Here is a 19,170-nt window from a genome sequence, read left to right as displayed (position 1 = left end):
TTAATGGCTAATAAATAAGTTCAACTAAAGGGGAGAAATGCCAAATGTTGCAAATTTCCTGAAAGCTCATCAATTTACATTACTCGGCTCTAGACACAAAATGCTAGAGTATCTCAGCGGGACAGGCAGCATCTCTGGAAAGAAAGAATGTGTGACGTTTCGGGTCGAGACCCTTCTTCAGACTCTGCAGTTCTTTCCTATACATTGCTGTTGGTTCCCCTATTTTCAATAATTTACAGGATTGGCATGTTAATTTTTCATTAAACTGAGCTACTCTTTTAAAGTTTCTGAATGCAAATAAACCTAAATATGCTAACAATGTAAACATTTATATATTCAATTTCATTTCTCCATATGGCTAATTAACAGATTAAAATGTTTTGTTTTATTTTTGAATTTTTCCAAATTTTAGTTCTCTCCCAATGATATGTTCCTTATTTTTGTTGTATCATGCTTTGACTGGATTATTCTAAACCTACCGACTCCCACAACTATCTAGACTACACTTCTTCCCACCCTGCTTCCTGAAGACTCTTATCCCCTACTCCCAATTCCTCCATGTACGCCTCATCTGCACCCAGGATGAGGAGTTCCACACCAGGACATCCGAGATGTCCTCATTGTTTAGGGAACGGGGGTTCTCTACTTCCATCATAGAAGAGGCCCTCACATGTTTCCTTGGTAACCTGCAGTTCCACACTTGCTCCCCCAACCCTAGTCGCAACAGGGACAGACCCCAGTCCTTACCTTTCACCCAATCAGCCATCGCATACAATCATAATCCGCCATTTTCGCCACCTCCAATGGGATCCCACCACCAGTCACATCTTCCCATCTCCACCCCTTTCCGCCCTTCCGTAGAAACCGTTCCCTCAGGTTAGGCAGAGGTTCACTTGCACCTCCTCCAACCTTATCAACTGTATCCGTTGTTCGAGGTGTGGACTCTTGTACATCAGCAAGACCAAAAGTGGACTGGGCGATCGTTTCGCACAACTTCGTTCAGTCCGCCTGGGCCAACCTGGTCTCCCAGTGGCCAAAACTCTAGTTCCCTTTCCCATGCTGAATTTTTTGTCCTGGGCCTCCTCCATTGTCAGATTGAGGTCAAACGCAAATTGGAGGAACTGCATCTCATATTTTGCTTGGGCAGATTACAACCCAGTGGTATGAATATTGATTTCTCTAATTTCAAATAGCCCTCTCTCCATCCCTCCCCCACCCAAGTAGTACCAGCTTTAGTCGTTTTAAGTCTCATTGCCTGTACTCGGTTTCACCTAGCACATAGCTAACAATGGCCTGTTTCCTTTATCATCATTACTTTCCTGCATATCTTTCATTCATTTATTCTAGATCTCTACATCACCGTCTACATGTCTCATTTCCCTTTCCCGACTCTTAGTCTGAAGACGGGCTTCAACCCGAAACGACACCTATTTATTTTCTGCAGAGATGCTGTTTGACCTGCTGAGTTACTCCTGCTTTTTTTGTCTATCTTTGGTTTAAACCAGGAACTGCAGTTTCTTTCTACACAAGTGGTAATGTTTCCTACCTTCACCTGTTCCTGCTGCATGACGGGGGCTGCGACTGCCATGGGACTTTGAGTGTATACCTGATGGTATGGTGCTTGAACACTGTGATCTGCATAGGCCTATAGGGAAAAAAAATTCAGTTCGTTATCCAGATAGCTACCACTCAGTTTTAATCTAACAATCACAGATGTATGTAATATAAAAAACACAGCTCTGCGAAAATTACTACTGTATTTAATAAATCAAGCTTAAGGTGACATTGCAAGTGCAATTGTGTGTGCCATTGTTTTACAGATAAAATGAAAATATGAGCAACAAAACGAGTTTGAAAAATCAATAAACAGGAGACATGCAAATTCATATTTTCTTTACATATGAATTGTAATGTGTCATAGCACTTACTATTGTCATGTACACAACAATCCCTGTCCCAAGTCAATTATTATCTCTGAAGTTATCAGATATCAGAGCAAATAATATTAATATATCAAGGGGGGTTAGTCTGTGTGTGACGCCATAGATCCCACCCCACCCCCCCCGCAACCGCGCGTATCACATCATAATATATATTAAAACTCTGATCTTGTAAGTGTGTATATGTGTATATATGTGGTTGTCTTTAGATCTTCGCAAAAACACCACGCGTAACAATAACATTTTTACATATTCTGATTGACATATTTCCCCTCTAGGCCGAGATCACCTTCTTTGAACATTTTATGCTTTATTTCTGGACTTATTCTCGACTCATTATTGATTAAAAGTTTTTTAAAAAAATCAAAAGACTTAATTTAAAACGATCAGCTTCAAATGATGACGTCACAATGGCTCGGCTAGCAGTGATCAGCCTCATGGAAGATTTCATCCTATATTTGAAAGTTATTCGCGATTAAAGCTTAAAAAATGCCAACTTTCACAAGATTTTTCCTGTTAAAATCATCCCTGCCAGCTTCCAACACACTTCGATACAATGTTGCGACACAGGAACACTCTGAACTTTTCACCTCACAGGAGAGGGAGGGCGAATTACTATTGCAACACGCAGGGCAAGTGCAATTGTAAATTTTTTTAAAGCCCACTGCTGAGGGAGGCAGGGGAGTGCTGGAATCTTATGTTCTGGAAAGGCTTGAGTTGGAGGACCACGCCTCCCATGGGGGATATGGGTAGGGAATGGGGTGCGTTGAGGGAGCAGACCCAACGGGTCTGCAGTTGGTCTAGTATAATATATCGAGACGACAGATGGCACAATGGGCTAAGTGTTCGGCTGGCGACCGGAAGGTAGCCGGTTCGAATCCCGCTTGGAGTGCATACTGTCGTTGTGTCCTTGGGCAAGACACTTCACCCACCTTTGCCTGTGTGTGAGTGATTAGTGGTAGGCGCAGATTGGCAGCCACGCTTCCGTCAGTCTGCAACAGGGCAGCTGTGGCTACAGAAGTAGCTTACCACCACCGAGTGTGACTGAGGAGTGAATGAATAATGCGATGTAAAGCGCCTTGAGTATTAGAAAGGCGCTATATAAATCCCATCCATTATTATTATTATAACTTTAAAACTTTCATCTTGTATGTTTGTGTGTGTATATATATGTGTGTCTTTATATTTTCACCAAAACCCTACGCAGGTACGATAACATTATTTTACATATTCTGACTCACATTTTTCCCCTCTAAGCAGTGATCAGCTTCACAAGATTTGACTTAATTGGTGATTAAAGTTATAAAAAGACAAAACTGCCTTTTAAGCTTCAACTGATGACGTCACAATGAGGTTGGCTCAGGTCGGCGCCCGTTTCATACCCAGAATATTCCGCTTTTCCGGACCCGGGTTTCTACCCTTGACGCCCCGGCTGGGGTTTTACGCGGCCATCAAGGAGGCATCGAGACCGCAGCGGTGAAGGAAACATTGAGACCGCAGCGGTGAGGCCTCGCGACGATGGGGCCGCGGCGGTGGTGAGGTCCGGGCCAGTCAGTTGGCCCCGGCGGGAGTTGAGCTGGGGTTGCCGCTTTTCTTCGCGCTAGCTGTGGGCCTGGGGTCGCTAGTGTCGTCAGTCCGGGCCTGTCGATTGGTCCGGAGGGAGTTGAGCTCCCGCGCCAGCGCAGAGAAGCGGCAACCCCAGCTCAAAAAGGCAGCCAACACCCCCACCCCCACCCGGGTTATTCACACCCCAGTTGGGGGACCACGCCTCCCGTGTGACAGGGACCCAACAGGTCTCAGTTGGTCTAGTATCATCATCATATCATATACTTCTGATCTTGTACACGTCTGTGTATATGTGGGTGTCTTTACATCTTCGTGAAAAAACTACTCGGTAACGATAACATTTTTACATATCCCGGTTGACATTTTCCCCGTCCAGGCAGTGATCAGATTCACTTAAGATTTCATCCTAAATTTCACATTATTTGCAATTAAAGCTTTAAAAATGCCAACTTTCACAAGAATTTTACTGTTAAAATCAATCCTCACAGCTTCCAACACACTTCGATACAAAGTTGCAAGACAGGAACACTCTGAACTTTTCACTTCAATGGGATATCACAGCAAGTGCACTCGATATTTGCAACAATGTTGCCATCATAGCTCCTGGCAGGTCAGGAGGGGGAGGGTCAAATGGTATTGCAATTGGAACGCACCCCGACCCCTACCCATATCCCCCATGGGAGGCGTGGTCCTCCAACTCAAGCCTTTCCCGAACATAAGATTCCAGCACTCCCCTGCCTCCCTCAGCAGTGGGCTTTAAATTGGGAAGTGGAACTAGGATTTTTTACGTTCGGCAATAGGTTGCGTTGGGAGACCAGGCCTCCCATGTGACAATGGGGGAAAGGGTGAGTGTGGAATATTGAACTGGGGAGCAGACCCAACGGGTCTGCACATGGACCACGCCTTCCGTGAGGGTTACGGGTAGGGAACAGCTGCCTTGGGGGAGCAGACCCAACGGTCTGCACTTGGTCTAGTATAACTCTAAAACTCTCATCTAGTATGAGTGTATATGTGTGTGTCTTTAGATTTTCGCAAAAACACTACGTGGTAACGATTACATTTTTACATATTCTGATTCACACTTTTCCCCTCAAAGCAGTGATCAGCTTCATGAAGATTTAATGCTTTATTTCTCGACCTGTTGCTGATTAGTTTAAAAAAATATAAAAATACGCCCTTTTAATACGACCAGCTTCCACTGATGACGTCACTATGAGGTTGGTTCGGCTCTGAACCCGTTTCACACATAGAATTATTCCACTAGTTTCGAGTGATGTCACCCCCCCGACCTCTCCCTGGGTTAGTCACAATCGTTCCCCCCGGTTTATTCACACTACCCCCCTCCGGGTTATTCACACCCCCCGCAGCCTCACTCGGGGTCCTCGGCTCGACGCCCGCTCACTGCCTCGCTCGGGGTCCTCGGCTCGACGCCCGCTCGCTGCCTCGCTCGGGGTCCTCGGCTTGATGCCCGCCCGCCCACTGCCTCGCTCGGGTCGACGCCCGCTCGAGTCCTCCCTCGAATCCACGCCCGCCTGCAGCCTCCTTTGGGTCTAAGACCGCCCGCCACCTCACTCGCGGCTCTCGGGTCGACGCCCGCCCGCTGCCTCGCTCGGGGTCCTCGGCTCGACGCCCGCCCGCAGCCTCGCTCGGGTCCGTCGCCCGGCGGGGAGGCTGTTGCCGCGGGCTGAGCCCGGCGATTGGGCCTGGGCTGGAGCAGAGCCTGGAGCTGGAGCGAGGGCCGAGCCCGGGGCGTGGGATGGGGCCGTGACCGGTGCCGAAAAAGAAGCCGCCAGTGGAACAAAGGACGAGCCTGGAGATGAAGTCGGGACCTGCCTGGAGATGAAATAGGGGCCTGGACTGCAGACCTCGGCGGCTGAACTGACAGCTGCGGTCTCCAGCCAGGGCCGGGCTGAGTATGAGAACAAGGCCGTGTTCCAGGCCCTGGCGCTGCTCTACGTCCTGGGTAGGTGCTGCCTCTACCCCCTCCCCCTCTGCCCCCCCATCCCCCTCTGCCCCCCTCCCTCTCTGCCCGCCTTCCCTCTCTGTCACCACTCCCTCTCCAGGGAGTGGTGAGTATTGGGACCTATGGGCGAGTGGTGGAGTATTGCGTTCAGGGACCAGCTCTCCCCTGTGAAGCCGCGTCCTCACCCACCCCATAATCTCTACCCCCCCCTCCCCCTTCCTCTCTACCCCCTCCCTCTCTAGCTGCGCCTGCGCAGTTAGGGGCTATGCGTGAGTGGATAAGGCGGGGGATAAGGAGCAGATTAATAATATTAATATCATATTAAGGGGGGGGGGCGTTAGTATGAGTGTGTGTGCGGGGTGGTTAGTGTGTGTGTGTGACGCCGCAGGCCGCCACCCCCCCACGCGTTGAGGGGACGGGACCCATCGGGTCCCACTTGGTCTAGTAAATACTAAAAGTCATAGTGTGTACAGCACAAAATTGGCATGAAACAAATAAATGTTTTTCCTTTTGTTTAACTAATTTAGTATTTTTACCTCTGGCATTGAGGCTTCCATCACTGGAAGTGGGGGTGGTGCACATCCTCCATCTTGAGGCATTTCCACAGGTTGATATATTATCTCAGATGGTTGTAAATATAGCACAGAAGCTGTGGAGGCTGGTGACTAATAAAATAAAAAATTAGCATTGTAAGCGGATCATAAAGTATTTGATGTAACTGACATTAGATTTGCTTCAGTTTAAATACCAGTTCATTTAAACAAATTTTAGAAAATGTTTCTGAATGAGACAATGCAGTAAAATAGAATTAGGCTCCTACTATATCATCAGCATGTAAAACTCATCAATGCCTGGTGTAATGTTTCATCAAAACTCAGTAAATCACTTCTGAACAGAAATTTAGTTTGTCTTGAGGGATACTTCACTTTCACTGGTCACTTGAAGCCAGGAACACTAATGTTTATTCCTTATTGCCTGAAATAAATATTATCTCAAATAAATAAGCGTTCTTTTAAGCCAAATATCATCCTTTACAAAAAGAAAATATACAAGGATTCTTAGAGCAGCTTGTAGCGTAGCCTACCAGGAAAAAGGCAATTTTGTATTTAGTGTTATGTCAAGTTCAGTAGAGGAGTGGCAGGTGAAGGAGTGCGGGGATTGACTGAAGAATTTAATTAGTAAATCGGTAAGTTAGCTAATTAGTGAATTAGTCAATTCCAGCTAATATAAGCAAGGTTTGCTCTAGGGAGCGGCCTTGTCGAGGGAAGTGCCTTGTGAAAAAAGTGTGAGTTTTTAGCTCGAGTGCCGTGAGAAAAGTGCAAGTCTTTGACTCGAGAGTCTTCGGCGAGGAGGCTAAGGTGAGGAGACTACGCCAAAAGTTGGAGAGGGTGAGACGCAGTGAAGAAATGACAGGCAAGCTGATTCAGTGTGATGCTTGCAGGAAGTGGGAGGTCAGGGACACTGCTGGTGCCTCTGGCTGCTGCAACTGTGGAAAGTGTGTCCAGGTTCAGCTCCTGAAGGACCGTATTAGGGAACTGGATGACCTCAGGATCATCTGGGAAACAAGAGTTTCCTGGACACGACCTACAGCGAGATTGTTACACCGAAGTTACCGGAAGAGAGAAGGTGGGTGACGATGAGGAAAGGAAGGATACGGGAGTACAGGAGACCCCCGGGGTTGTACCTCTTGAAAACAGGTACACCCTCTTGGAAGCTGTCGGGACAGAAGACACTGCCAGTCTGAGCGGCGGACAGGTCTGAGAGTCAAAACCGAAGAGACGGACATCAGGCAGAGCTGTGGTAGTAGGGGACTCCATAGCGAGACGTACAGACGGGTTTCTGCGGCACAGACAGGATTCAAGGATGGTGTGTTGCCTCCCTGGTGCCAGGGTCCAGGACATCACGGACCGATTGCAGGGCAGCCTCAAGGGGAGAGGGGGCAGCCGGAAGTGGTAGTGCATGTCAGCACAAATGATGTCGGGAAAAAGAGGAAGGAGAATCTGCAGCATGACTTTAGAGAGCTCGGAAGAAGGCCGAACAGCAGGATCTCCAGGGTGGTTATCTCCGGTTTGCTTCCAGTTCCTCGTGCTAGTGAGGGCAGGAACAGGGCTATAGGGGATCTGAATGTGTGGCTGATGAGATGATGCAGGGGGCAGGGATTTTGATTCTTAGACCAATGGGATCTGTTTTGGGATACGGGTGAATTGTGCAAAAGGGACGGGTTGCACCTTAACAGGCGGGGGAGCAGCATTCTAGCAGTCAAGGTTTGCCATGCAACATGGGTGGGTTTAAACTAAATAGTGGGGGTGGGGGAAGAGACAAATTGGAAATACAAGGATGGAGTTAAAGGGAAAAAGAGTGTAGAAAAGTTAAGAAAGACACCAGAATTAATGGGACAGAAAGCTCACGAAGGGATAGGAGAGTATGGCCATGTGAAATAGGAATCGATGTGAAAGATGTGGTGAGTAATGGATTAAAAGTATTGTATATGAATGCATGAAGTATAAGAAGTAAAGTGGATAGAAACTTAGAAACGTGGATCAATTTGAGGCTCAGCTGGAGAGTGGTAGATAATACATTGTGGGGATTACAGAGACATGGCTGCAGGAGGATCGGGAAGGACAGGCAGGTGGGGACAAGAGGTGAGGTAGCTCTGATGGTGAGGGATGAAATTCAGTCCCTTGCAACAAGACTGAGTCGCTGTGGATAGAATTGAGGAATTATAAAGGTAAGAAGACACTAATGGGAGTTATCTACAGGTCCCCAAACAGTAGCCTGGATATAGGGTGCAAGTTGCAGCAGGAGTTAAAATTGGTATGTAACAAAGGTAATGCCACTGTGGTTATGGGAGATTTCAATATGCAGGCAGACTGGGAAAATCAGGTTGGTTCTGGACTCCAAGAAAGGGAGTTTGTAGAGTGCCTCCGACATGGATTCTTAGAGCAGCTTGTATTGGAGCCTGCCAGAGAAAAGGCAATTCTGGATTTAGTGTTGTGTAATGAACCAGATTTAATAAGGGAGCTCAAGGTAAAGGAACCGCTAGGAGGTAGTGTCCATAATATGATAAGTTTTACTTTGCAATTTGAGAGGGAGAAGGTTAAATCACACGTGTCAGTGTTGCATTTGAACAAAGGGGACTATTAAGGCATGAGAGAGGAGTTGGCCAAGGTCGACTGGAAAAGCAACCTAGCAGGAATGACGGTGGAACAGCAATGGCAGGAATTTCTGGGCATAATCCAGAAGATGCAGGATCATTTCATTCCAGAGAGGAAGAAAGATTCTAAGGGGAGTGAGAGGCAACCGTTGCTGACAAGGGAAGTTAGGGACAGTATAAAACTAAAAGAAAAGGCATATAACATAGCAAAGAGTAGCGAGAAGCCTGAGGAATGGGAAACTTTCAAAGGACATCAGAAGGTAACAAAGAGGGCAATATTGGATGAAAAGATGAAGTACGAAAGTAAGCACGCAAAGAATATAAAGAAGGAGAATAAAAGCTTATTTAGGTATGTTCAGAGAAAAAGATTAGTAAAGAGAAAAAGTGGGTCCCTTGAAGGCAGAAACAGGTGAAATTATTATGTGGAACAAGGAAATGGCAGAAGAGTTGAACAAGTACTTTGGTTCTGACTTCACTAAGGAAGACACAATCTCCCAGATGTATAGAGGACGGAGGATCTAGGGAGAGAGAGGAACTGAAAGAAATTTGCATTTGGCGAGTAAAGGTATTGGGTAGACTGATGGGACTGAAGGCTGATAAATCCCTAGGGCCTGATGGTCTGCATCCCAGTGTACTCAAGGAGGTGGCTTTAGAAATTGTGGACGCATTGGTGATCATTTTCCAATGTTCTCAGATTCAGAATCAGTTCCTGTGGATTGGAGGGTAGCTAATGTTATCCCACTTTTCTAGAGAGAAAATGGGGAATTATAGACCAGTTAGCCTGACATCGGTGGTGGGGAAGATGCTGGAATCAATTATTAAAGAAGTAATAACTGCGCATTTGGATAGCAGTAAAATAATTGGTCTAAGTCAGCATGGATTTATGAAGGGGAAATCCTGCTTGACTAATCATTTGGAATTTTTTGAGGATGTGATGGAGTAAAATGGATGAAGGAGAGCCAGCGGATGTAGTGTATCTGGACTTTCAAAACGCCTTTGATAAGGTCCCACACAGGAGATTTAGAGTACATGGTATTGGGGGTAGGGTATTGACATGGATAGAGAATTGGTTAGCAGACAGGAAACAATGAGTAGGAATAAACGGGACCCTGTTAGAATGGTAGGCAGTGGCGAGTGGAGTGCCGCAAGGCTCAGTGCTGGGTCCACAGCTATTTACAATATATATTAATGATTTAGGTGATGGAATTAAAAGTAACACTAGCACATTTGCAGATGACACAAAGCTGGGTGGCAGTGTGAACTTCGAAGAGGATGCTAGGAGGTTGCAGGATGACTTGGACAGGTTGAGTGAGTGGGCAGCTGCATAGCAGCTGCAGTATAATATAAATAAATGTGAGGTTATCCACTTTGGCGGCAAGAACAAGGAGGCAGATTACTATCTCAATGGTGTCAAATTAGACTGGGAGTATGGGAGTAAAGAGGTCCTTCTGCAGTTGTACAGGGCCCTGGTGAGACCACATCTGGAGTATTATGTGCGGTTTTGGTCTCCTAATTTGAGGAAGGACATCCTTGCTATTGTAGGTTCATGAAGTTAAACCCCTAAGATGGTGGGACTGTTTATGAGGAAAAATTGGAAGGACTGGGCTTGTATTCACTGGAATTTAGAAGGATGAGACGGGATGTTATAGAAACATAAAATTATAAAAGGACTTGACAAGCTAGATGCAGGAAAAATGTTCCCAATGTTGGGGGAGTCCAGATCCAGGGGCTACAGTCATAGGCCTCCCCTAAGAATAAAGGGGAGGTTATTTAAAACTGAAATGAGAAAAAAACTTTTGCACCCAGAGAGTTGTGAATTTGTGGAATTCTCTGCCACGGAAGGCAGTGGAGGCCAATTCACTGGATGAATTTAAAAGGGATTTAGATAGAGCTCTTGGGACTAGCGGAATCAAGGGGTATGGGGAGAAGGCAGGCACGGGTTACTGATCGTGGATTATTAGCCATGATCACAATGAATGGCGGTGCTAGCTCGAAGGGGCCGAATGGCCTCCTCCTGCACCTATTTTCTATGTTTCTGTCTAATGAACCGGATTTGATAAGGGAACTCAAGGTAAAGGAACCATTAGGAGTTAGCAACCACAACATAAGTTTTAATCTGTAATTTGAGAGGGTGAAGGTGAAATTGGATGTGTCGGTATTGTAGCTGGGCAAAGGGGACTAGAGGCATGAGGGAGGAGCTGGCCAAAGTTGACTGGAAAGGGACAAAGCAGGGATGACGGTGGAACAGCAATGGCAGGAATTTCTTGGAATAATCCGGAAGATACAGGATACAAAGAGTAAGAAAGCTTCTAGGGGGAGAAAGAAGCGACTATGGCTGACAAGGGAAGTCAAGGACAGTATAAAACTAAATGAGAAGGCTTATAACATTGAAAGATTAGTGGGAACACAGAGGATTGGGAAGCTTTTAAAGAACAGAGGGTAACTAAAAAGACAATATAGGGAGAAAATAAGAAGTTCGCAGGTAAGCTAACCAATAATATAAGAGGATAGCAAGAATTTCTTCAGTTATATAAGGAGCAAGAGAGAGGCAAGAGTGGATGTGAGACCACTAGAGAATGATGCAGAAGTGATAATAGGGAATAAATAATTGGCAGGAGTTGAATAACTTTTTTGCATCAGACTTCACAGTGGAAGACACCAGCAATGTGCCTAAAATTCAGGAGTCAGGGGGTGGAAGTTAGTGGAGTGGCTATTACCAGGGGGAAGGTGCTTGGGAAGCTGAAAGGGCTGAAGGTGGATAAGTCACCTGGGCCGGATGGACTGTGCCCTAGGGTTCTGAAAGAGGTAGCTTTAAGGATTGTGGAGGCATTGATAGTGATATTTCAGAAATCACTAGTCAGGAGTGTCCCAGATGATTGAAAAATTGCCAATATTACCCCACTGCACAAAAAGGGAGCAAGGCAGAATAGTGGGAACTATAGGCTGGTTAGTCATGACTTCGGTGGTTGGTAAGATTTTAGGGTCCATTATAAAGGATGAGGTTACGGAGTACTTAAAAGTTCACGATAAAATAGGCTAACAAATTTGCTGGAATTTTGAAGAAGTAAATAGCAGGACAGACAAAGGAGAGCCAGTAGATGTTGTTTACATAGATTTTCAGAAAGCCTTTGATAAGGTGCCACACGTTAGGCTGCTTAAGAAGATGAGAGCCCACAATATCAAAGGACAGATACTAGCATGGATAGCAAGCAGGTTGGCTGGATGGCAGAAGACAAAAAGTGGCAATAAAGGGGGCTTTTTCTGGTTGGCTGACAGTGACTAGTGGAGTACCACAAGGGTCGGTGCTGGGGCCGCTAGTCTTCACGTTGTGTATTAATGATTTGAACGAGGGGCTTGAAGGCTTTGTGGCAAAGTTTGCGTATGATACGAAATTAGGTGGAGGGGCAGGTAGTGTGGAGAAAGCAGGGACTCTGCAGAAGGACTTGGACAAGTTGAGAGAGTGGGCAAAGTGGTAGATGGAATATAGTGTGGAGTCATGCATTTTGGTAGTAGGAATAAAGGTGTAAACTATTTTCTAAAAGGGGTGAGAATCCAGAAATCAGAGGTGCAAAGGGACTTGAGAGTGCTGGTGTAGGATTCCCAAAAAGGTTAATCTGCAAGTCAAATCGGTAGTAAAGAAAGCAAACTCAATGCTAGCATTTATTTCAAAAGGGCTTGCATACAAAAACAGGGATGTAATGTTGAGGCTCTATAAGACGCTGGTAAGGCAGCATTTGAAATATTGTAAGCAACCTTGGGCACCATATCTGAGGAAGGATTTGCAGGCTCTGGAGGGTTCAGAGAGGTTTACAAGAATGATTCCAGGAATGATGTTAACTTATGATGAGCGTTTGTCAGCACTGGGCCTGTACTCACTGGAGTTTAGAAGAATGAGGGGCGGGACCTCGTTGAAACATACAGAAGAGAGAAAGGCTTGGATAGAGTGGATGGGGAGAGGATGTTTCCACTAGTGGGAGAGCCGTGGGAGGGCAGGAGAATGGGGTTAGGAAGGAGAGATAGATCAGCCATGACTGAATGGCGGAGTAGACGTGATGGGCTGAATGGCCTAATTCTACTACTATTCCTTATGAATTCTTATGAAAGGCATTTTTTACACAAATACCTATGTCAATTATTTTTTTAATTAAAAATTGAAAATGACTTTACAAAACTAAATGTTTTTCAATGTTTTTGTTAGAACTATTAATAGATTAATTGATTTCAATAAGCAGCTAAATAGTTGCAGAATTTTAGTTTATAAAGTCATGAAATAAAAACTACATGCAAAAGCAAAATTCTGTAGATGCTGAAAAAAGGAAATTAAACAGGAAATAGCATGTCAAGCAACTTCAAGGGAGAGATACAGTGTTTTCAGTTCAATTAACTTTTGTCAGCTATTTATGACTTCACAATAGCGGTCTGACCTGTTGAAAACAACATTATCAAACATCTTTATCTAAAGACTTGCAACAAATATACAATTTATTTAATTCACCAAACATCAATGTCAATGAACTACCATGTTTGGAAATTGAAACAAATTAAAGGTTTTACCTGTGGTAATCCCCACTGCCACTGCCCTGCAAGACAATGTGCAGGTGCCTGCAAATAAAAGAGAAGTAATCAAATCCTTATTAATTTACAATATTGACCTGAAAAGATCCACTTTATTTTATTGGTATAACATTGTGGGTTAACTTATTGCTGTTAGTGAATGTCATAAAAAAGAGAAATTTAACGGCAAGATTAATTGTCTTAATTGTCCTGATTAAAGGGGGTGCCAGACCACCAGTTGTCGGAAAATCATTGGTGGACCTGTACTGAATAAATGGATATTTCGGAGATTGGAGGGGTGGATAGTGTTTCTGGGGATGAACAACTGTACAAACCTCCAAGCTTTGGCCAGGCATATCTGACTGGAGATAGCCAGGGAGGTTTCTGCAAGGAATGGGTTCAATATATGACAGTCTATATCATGGAGTAGCCTTCAATGCAGAGAAGTCCCCATACCTGTCCCTGAGCAAAAAGCAAATGACGTTTCCTTGCTTGAAAATTAAGCTTGTATAACCTCCTTAATGCAGAAAAGAGCAGCTGTCTCTAAAGAGAGTCGATGTCTCGATTTAAATGTGCAAATATGAGTGTGTGTGTGTGAGTGTGAGTGTGAGTGTGAGTGTGTGTGTGTGTGTGTGTGTGTGTGTGTGTGTGTGTGAGAATGAGTGAGTGAGTGAGTGAGTGAGAGAGAGAGAGAGAGAGAGATTTGGCCTTTGATTCCTTGCTCCGCCAAAACAGCTTTGAAATTATCCTGCATTTTGCCCATTTCGCTACCTATTTCACTTTTACATTCAATCATCCACTCCTCAAAACATTTGGACATTTTTATGTACACCTTTTTTAATTAAATCCCTCCCCCCCCCCACACTCACTCATTTTATAATCTAAGAAGGGCTGCTGACGTCACAATCCCACATGCCGACCAATCTGCCTCCAAGTACGCTCGCGCTGCTGGACTCCATCCCACCCGCCTGCCCGCCCCCCTCACTTCACCTCTCTCCCCATCCTCTCCTTCCTCTCTCCCACTCCGCCCTGAAGCGCCGAGTTCTCCTCCCTCCCTTCCCCCCCCTTCTCTTGATCGGCCGGCCCTCTGCTGATTTTCACCGTCCGCCCGCCCGCTAGCAGCAGCAGGCTCTCTGTTCTCACTGTTCTCGCTCTCACTCTCTCCTGTGAACAGTGAGCAGCATGCGGCCGGGAACCGCCTACGGGACCGTTCGGACAACCCCTTCCCCCCACCCCCTCCCTCCTGCTGCCAATCGCAAGGCCTTTGAAAAAAACACGCCGTATTCTTGCAACAAGAGAGCGGGTGATTATTGCGTTCAAGAACCAGCCCTCACCTCTGACGACGCGCACCCCCACCCCTCAAATTCTCCCCACTGCCTCTCCCCCATCGCCCCTCATGCTCCCTCTTCCCCCCTCCTCCCACCCTTCCTCTCCCCCTCACCCCCTCCTCTCCCATCTCTTCCCCCCTCTCTCCACCCACTCCCCCTCTCCCCCCTACCCCTCCCCTCTCCACCTCCCTCCCCATTCTTCCCCACACCCTCACTCCCCACTCTTCCCCCTCTCTTCCACCTACCCCTCTCCCACCCCATTATTCCCCCCTTTCTCCCTCCCTCCCCCCTCTCTCTCAATCACAGCCGATCTTTGGCTTGAGCCAGCGTGACAGTCGGCGCGTCAACGACCGCAGGCGCATGGAAGGCGTACGCAGCGTCTCGACGTCGTACGCAGCGTGTCGACGGCGTAAGCCTGGCCGGCAGGCTCACTCGACATGACGCCGCATGCCCACTACACCCTCCCCCCCCCCCCCCGTACTCGGGGTCTGAAGCGCAGAGGATGCGAGGCCTCACAGTATCTGAGGGGGCCGCTTTCACAGACTTAACCGTGAGGGGCCCCCGCGTCTAACCAGGGCTCTGGGAACTCGGCATCTGATGGGAACAATTTCGAATCCAGCAGCAGAATGGCTCCATTAATGGATTCATTAATGGAGCCACAGTCAGTTCAGTTCGGTAACAACTCCCCCCCCACCCCTCCGCTCCTCCCATCCATACCCCCCTCTCCCCCCCCCCCCCTCCTCCCTCTCCCCTCCTCCCTCTCTCCCCCCTCAACCACACGTTCGGGGAACAGACCCAACGGGTCTGCACTTGGTCTAGTATACTTGTGTGTGTGTGATTTTGACTTTGAAATATTTCCTCGAAAACTAGACGCAAAAACACAGGGATTTTTACATATTTCGGTAGGGATTTAACATGATTTCAGAAATCAACTCTCTAGATTTGGTCAATTATTTCCCCAGATTTTGAATTAAATTGTTCACAAAACATCAAAAAAAAATTAAATCAAACTGCTGTCCTCACTCTCTACCCCCCCCCCCCCCCCCACCCTTCTAGACGCGCCTGCGAGTTGGGGGCTATGCATCAGTGGATAGGGCGATATGGGGTAAAAGGAGCAAATTAATAATATTAATATAATATCAAAGGGGGTAGTTAGTGTGTGTGTGGGTGGTTTTCGTGTGTGGCGCCGCATGCCCCCCCCACCCCTCGCAAACGCGTGTTGGGGGAAAAGACCCAACGGGTTTGCACTTGGTCTAGTATCTATTAAAACTGTGTGTGTATGTGTGTGTCATTTTGCATTTGAAAAGTATCTCCTCAAAAACCAGACGCAAAGACGCAGAGATTTTTACAATTTCGGTAGGGATTTAACTTACGATTTCATAAATACACTCCTCTCTAAATTCGGTCAATAATTTCCCCAGATTTTGAATAAAGTTGTTCACAAAACTCACTTTTTAAAATATAATCGCCGCTTGCCAGCTGCTGACGTCACAGTGCCTACCAATACAGGGCCACCTGCCTATTGGCCTCCCCCCCCCGCCGCTGTGGATTAAAGGCGCCGAAAGATCGAGAAAGTTCTGCAGAACAAAGATTCTACATCTCCCTTCCGCTATAGGATCTTTGTTCTACATATCTCGGGGCAGCGGCGCCTCACGCGCTGAACCTTCTCCTCACCAAAGATCTTTGCTCCTCATTGTCGGCGGAGCTCTTGAGGCCCCGCCTGCCTGCGTGCTCATTCCAGCTGTGGGTCTCCAGAGTCAGAAGCCGCTTCTCTCTCTCTCTCTCTCCTCATTTGGCAGCCCGGCTCCCCTCCAGCCCCCCCCCCCCCCACTCCACTCTTCTTCTCACCTCCTCCCCTCTCCATCCTCCCTCTCCTCTCTACCAACGACCCTATACCGCTATAGGATCTTTGCTCTCTACCCGTCACAGGGGACGATCATCTGTCCCCCCACCCCCCGGCCCGGCTCTGTCACGCTGGCGGAAGCCACGATCGGCTGATCCCCCCGCTGCTTTTCACCGTCCTCAGATCGCTCCGTGCCTTGTTCGGGCTGCCGCCCTGCCCCCCTCCTCTCTCCCTCTACCCCCCCTCGCTCTCTCTCCTCTCACCCCCCCCTCTCTCTCCTCTCACCCCCCCCTCTCTCTCCCCCCTCCCTCTCTCTCTCCCCCAGTAGTTAGTGTGCGTGGGGGTGGTTAATGTGTGTGACGCCGCATGCCGCCCCCCCCCCCCCGAACAGACCCAACGGGTCTGCACTTGGTTTAGTTATAATATAAAACTCTGATCTTGGATGTGGATGTATTTATTTGTTTGTGTGCGTGTGCGTATGTGATTCACATCTCCTCGAAAACCCGACGCGCTACATATTACCTCATGATCTCAAAAATCGCCTCATCTGAAAGTTTTTGAAGTTAACGAGCTGATGACGGCACAATGGCTCTGCAGTTTACAATGCGCTGCCGGCTGGGCACTGTTTTCCAAGAGTGACGTCACCACCATCCTCCTCCTCCCCCCCCCCCCCCCCCCCCCCAACCCGGTTCTTCAAAAGACGCAGAAAGAATGAGCAAGTGGGCTCTGTACTGCAGATCCTGAGGTCACAAGCATCCCGGCTTGCTTTTGAAGAACTTTCTCCTCATGGCCTGCGGCACCCCTCCTCCCCGCCCCCTCCCTCCCGCTGCTAACCGCTCCACCCCGCTGCTAGAGGGGAGAGGGATGGGGGTGAGTGAGGGGGGAGGGGAGAGAAGAGGGCGGGGGTGAGGAGGGAGAGAGGAAGGGGATGGGGGAAAGGAGGAAAATGGGGAGAGGAGGAGAACGTCAACCAAAGGACTGCGAGTTCAGCGGCTTCAATCCAGAGCCCGGGGGGGGGGGGGGAGATGGGTCGTCACAGGGGAAGGCTGGTTCCAGGATGCAATACTCCCTCGCTCCCGGCTTCAGGCTCCAGGGCCCGAGTACGGGGGGGGGGGGGTGCGTCACTCGCAGCGCGGGGAACACCGAGCAGGCCGCGCGCAGCAGACCCATTGTGACGTCATCAGCGAGACCATCTCGTTTATTTTCAAAGTTTTATCGGATTTGTGATCATTTTCATAAATCTCGAGAAATAAAGCATGAATTTTTCAGATAAGGCGATTTCGGACTCCAAGGGGTAAATCTCTTCCCGAATATGTAAAAAGTTTACCGTTAGCGCGTCGTGTTTTCGAGAAGATGTGACAACACACAAACAAATAAATACACCCACCCACATACAAGATCAGAGTTTTAGTTATAAGGATAATAAAACAGAGAGATAAAAGGAGAGAAACAGAGGGAGGGTGAAGAGGACGGGGGCTGGCTGTGTTCGCGGGCGGGAGCGGGCTGTGAGCGCGACAAGCGCTGGGGACGGGAGCCGCTGAGTGAGTCCGGAGCTGGGTCCTGCAGCCGGTGAGTATGGTCGGAGCCGGTAACCGATGAGCCCACACACCCCCCCTCCCCAACACCCCCTTCCCTACACCCCACCTCCCCCCACATACACCGTCCCCCAGACACCTCCTCCTGTGAGTGAACTGAGTCCACAAGCCGTGACTGAGTGAACTGTGAGTCCACAAGCCGTGACTGAATGAACTGTGAGTCCACAAGCCGTGACTGAGTGAACTGTGAGTCCACAAGCCGTGACTGAGTGAACTGTGAGTCCACAGGCCGTGATCGGGGCGTCACAACGGGAACCCGTCAGACGTGCCTGCGCAGTTGGGGGCTATGCGTGAGTGGTGAAATATTGGAATTGGTGGAGAGGTGGAATATTGCGTTGGGGGACCGGGCCTCCCGTGTGAGAATGGGACCCAACAGGTCCCACTTAGTCTAGTATATTACTAAAACTCTCATCCTATTTTTTTCTATGTTTGTGTGTATATGTGATCCTGAAATTACGCCAAAACGGTATACAACAGCGCTATAGTTTCTACACCACCTTACTCACAATTGTCTTGTGGTGTGTTTTCATCAAGTTTCATTCAGTTTGATGTTATATTTTACAAGTTATTCACACTTTGTTTGAGAAAGAATGACTTGAACACTGCAGTGGCAGTTGCAGTTACAACTATGACGTCACAATGGGATCTCATTTGCAACAAAGTTGCAATCGGAGAACATTGAGTCCTGGCAGAGGAAGGCTGAAAAGGAGAGGGAGGGAGTGGTGGGGGAGGCAGGGGAAGTGGAATTGTTTTTTTTAAGTCCATGCAGCAAGTGTGTGCATTTTTTTTTAAGTTTAAAAAGAGGGAGGATGAAGAGGAGGGGGAGGGAGTGCTGAGATATAAGGGGAAATGAGTCGCCTCTGCGCAGTTGGGGGTTATGGGTGAGTGGTGGAATATTGCGTTAGGGGAACGGGTTGCGTTGGGGGAACGGGTGAGTGGTGGAATATTGCATTGGGGGAACAGGTTGCATTGGGGGACCAGACCCGTGCAACAGGGACGTTCAGATTGATGTTATATTTTACGTTATTCATATTTTTAACTTAAAAAAACGTAAAACAGCACCCCACTAGCCCCGCCCCCTCTTGCCGTCTTTACTTGACTGGAGGGAGTGGGGGAGGTGAGGAAGTATGGGGGAGCTGGGAGAATAAAGAGAGGAGGGGGCCAGTGGGGGAGGTAGGGAGGGCAGTGGGGGAAGCGAAGAGGGAGAGTGGGGGGAGGGGGGTGGGG

At 47.8% G+C, this 19,170-nt stretch overlaps 1 protein-coding gene across 2 annotated transcripts in view; it reads right to left on the bottom strand.

The window, feature by feature from the left end:
• The window catches only part of boll (boule homolog, RNA binding protein), a 90,272-nt gene that overhangs the window by 8,860 nt on the left and 62,242 nt on the right, over positions 1-19,170 (bottom strand). For both annotated transcript variants that reach the window (XM_033023698.1, XM_033023697.1), the window contains exons 8-10: positions 13,178-13,225; positions 6,006-6,134; positions 1,547-1,645 (exon numbers count right to left, since the gene is read on the bottom strand). In XM_033023698.1, the coding sequence (XP_032879589.1) occupies positions 1,547-1,645; positions 6,006-6,134; positions 13,178-13,225 (276 nt within the window). The remainder of the gene's footprint in view (positions 1-1,546; positions 1,646-6,005; positions 6,135-13,177; positions 13,226-19,170) is intronic.

Source organism: Amblyraja radiata, chromosome 7 (genome assembly GCF_010909765.2).
Source record: "Amblyraja radiata isolate CabotCenter1 chromosome 7, sAmbRad1.1.pri, whole genome shotgun sequence".
Taxonomy (NCBI): Eukaryota; Metazoa; Chordata; class Chondrichthyes; order Rajiformes; family Rajidae; genus Amblyraja; species Amblyraja radiata.
Note: the sequence above shows the minus strand (reverse complement) of the source record. Positions and strands in the feature narration are given on the sequence as shown.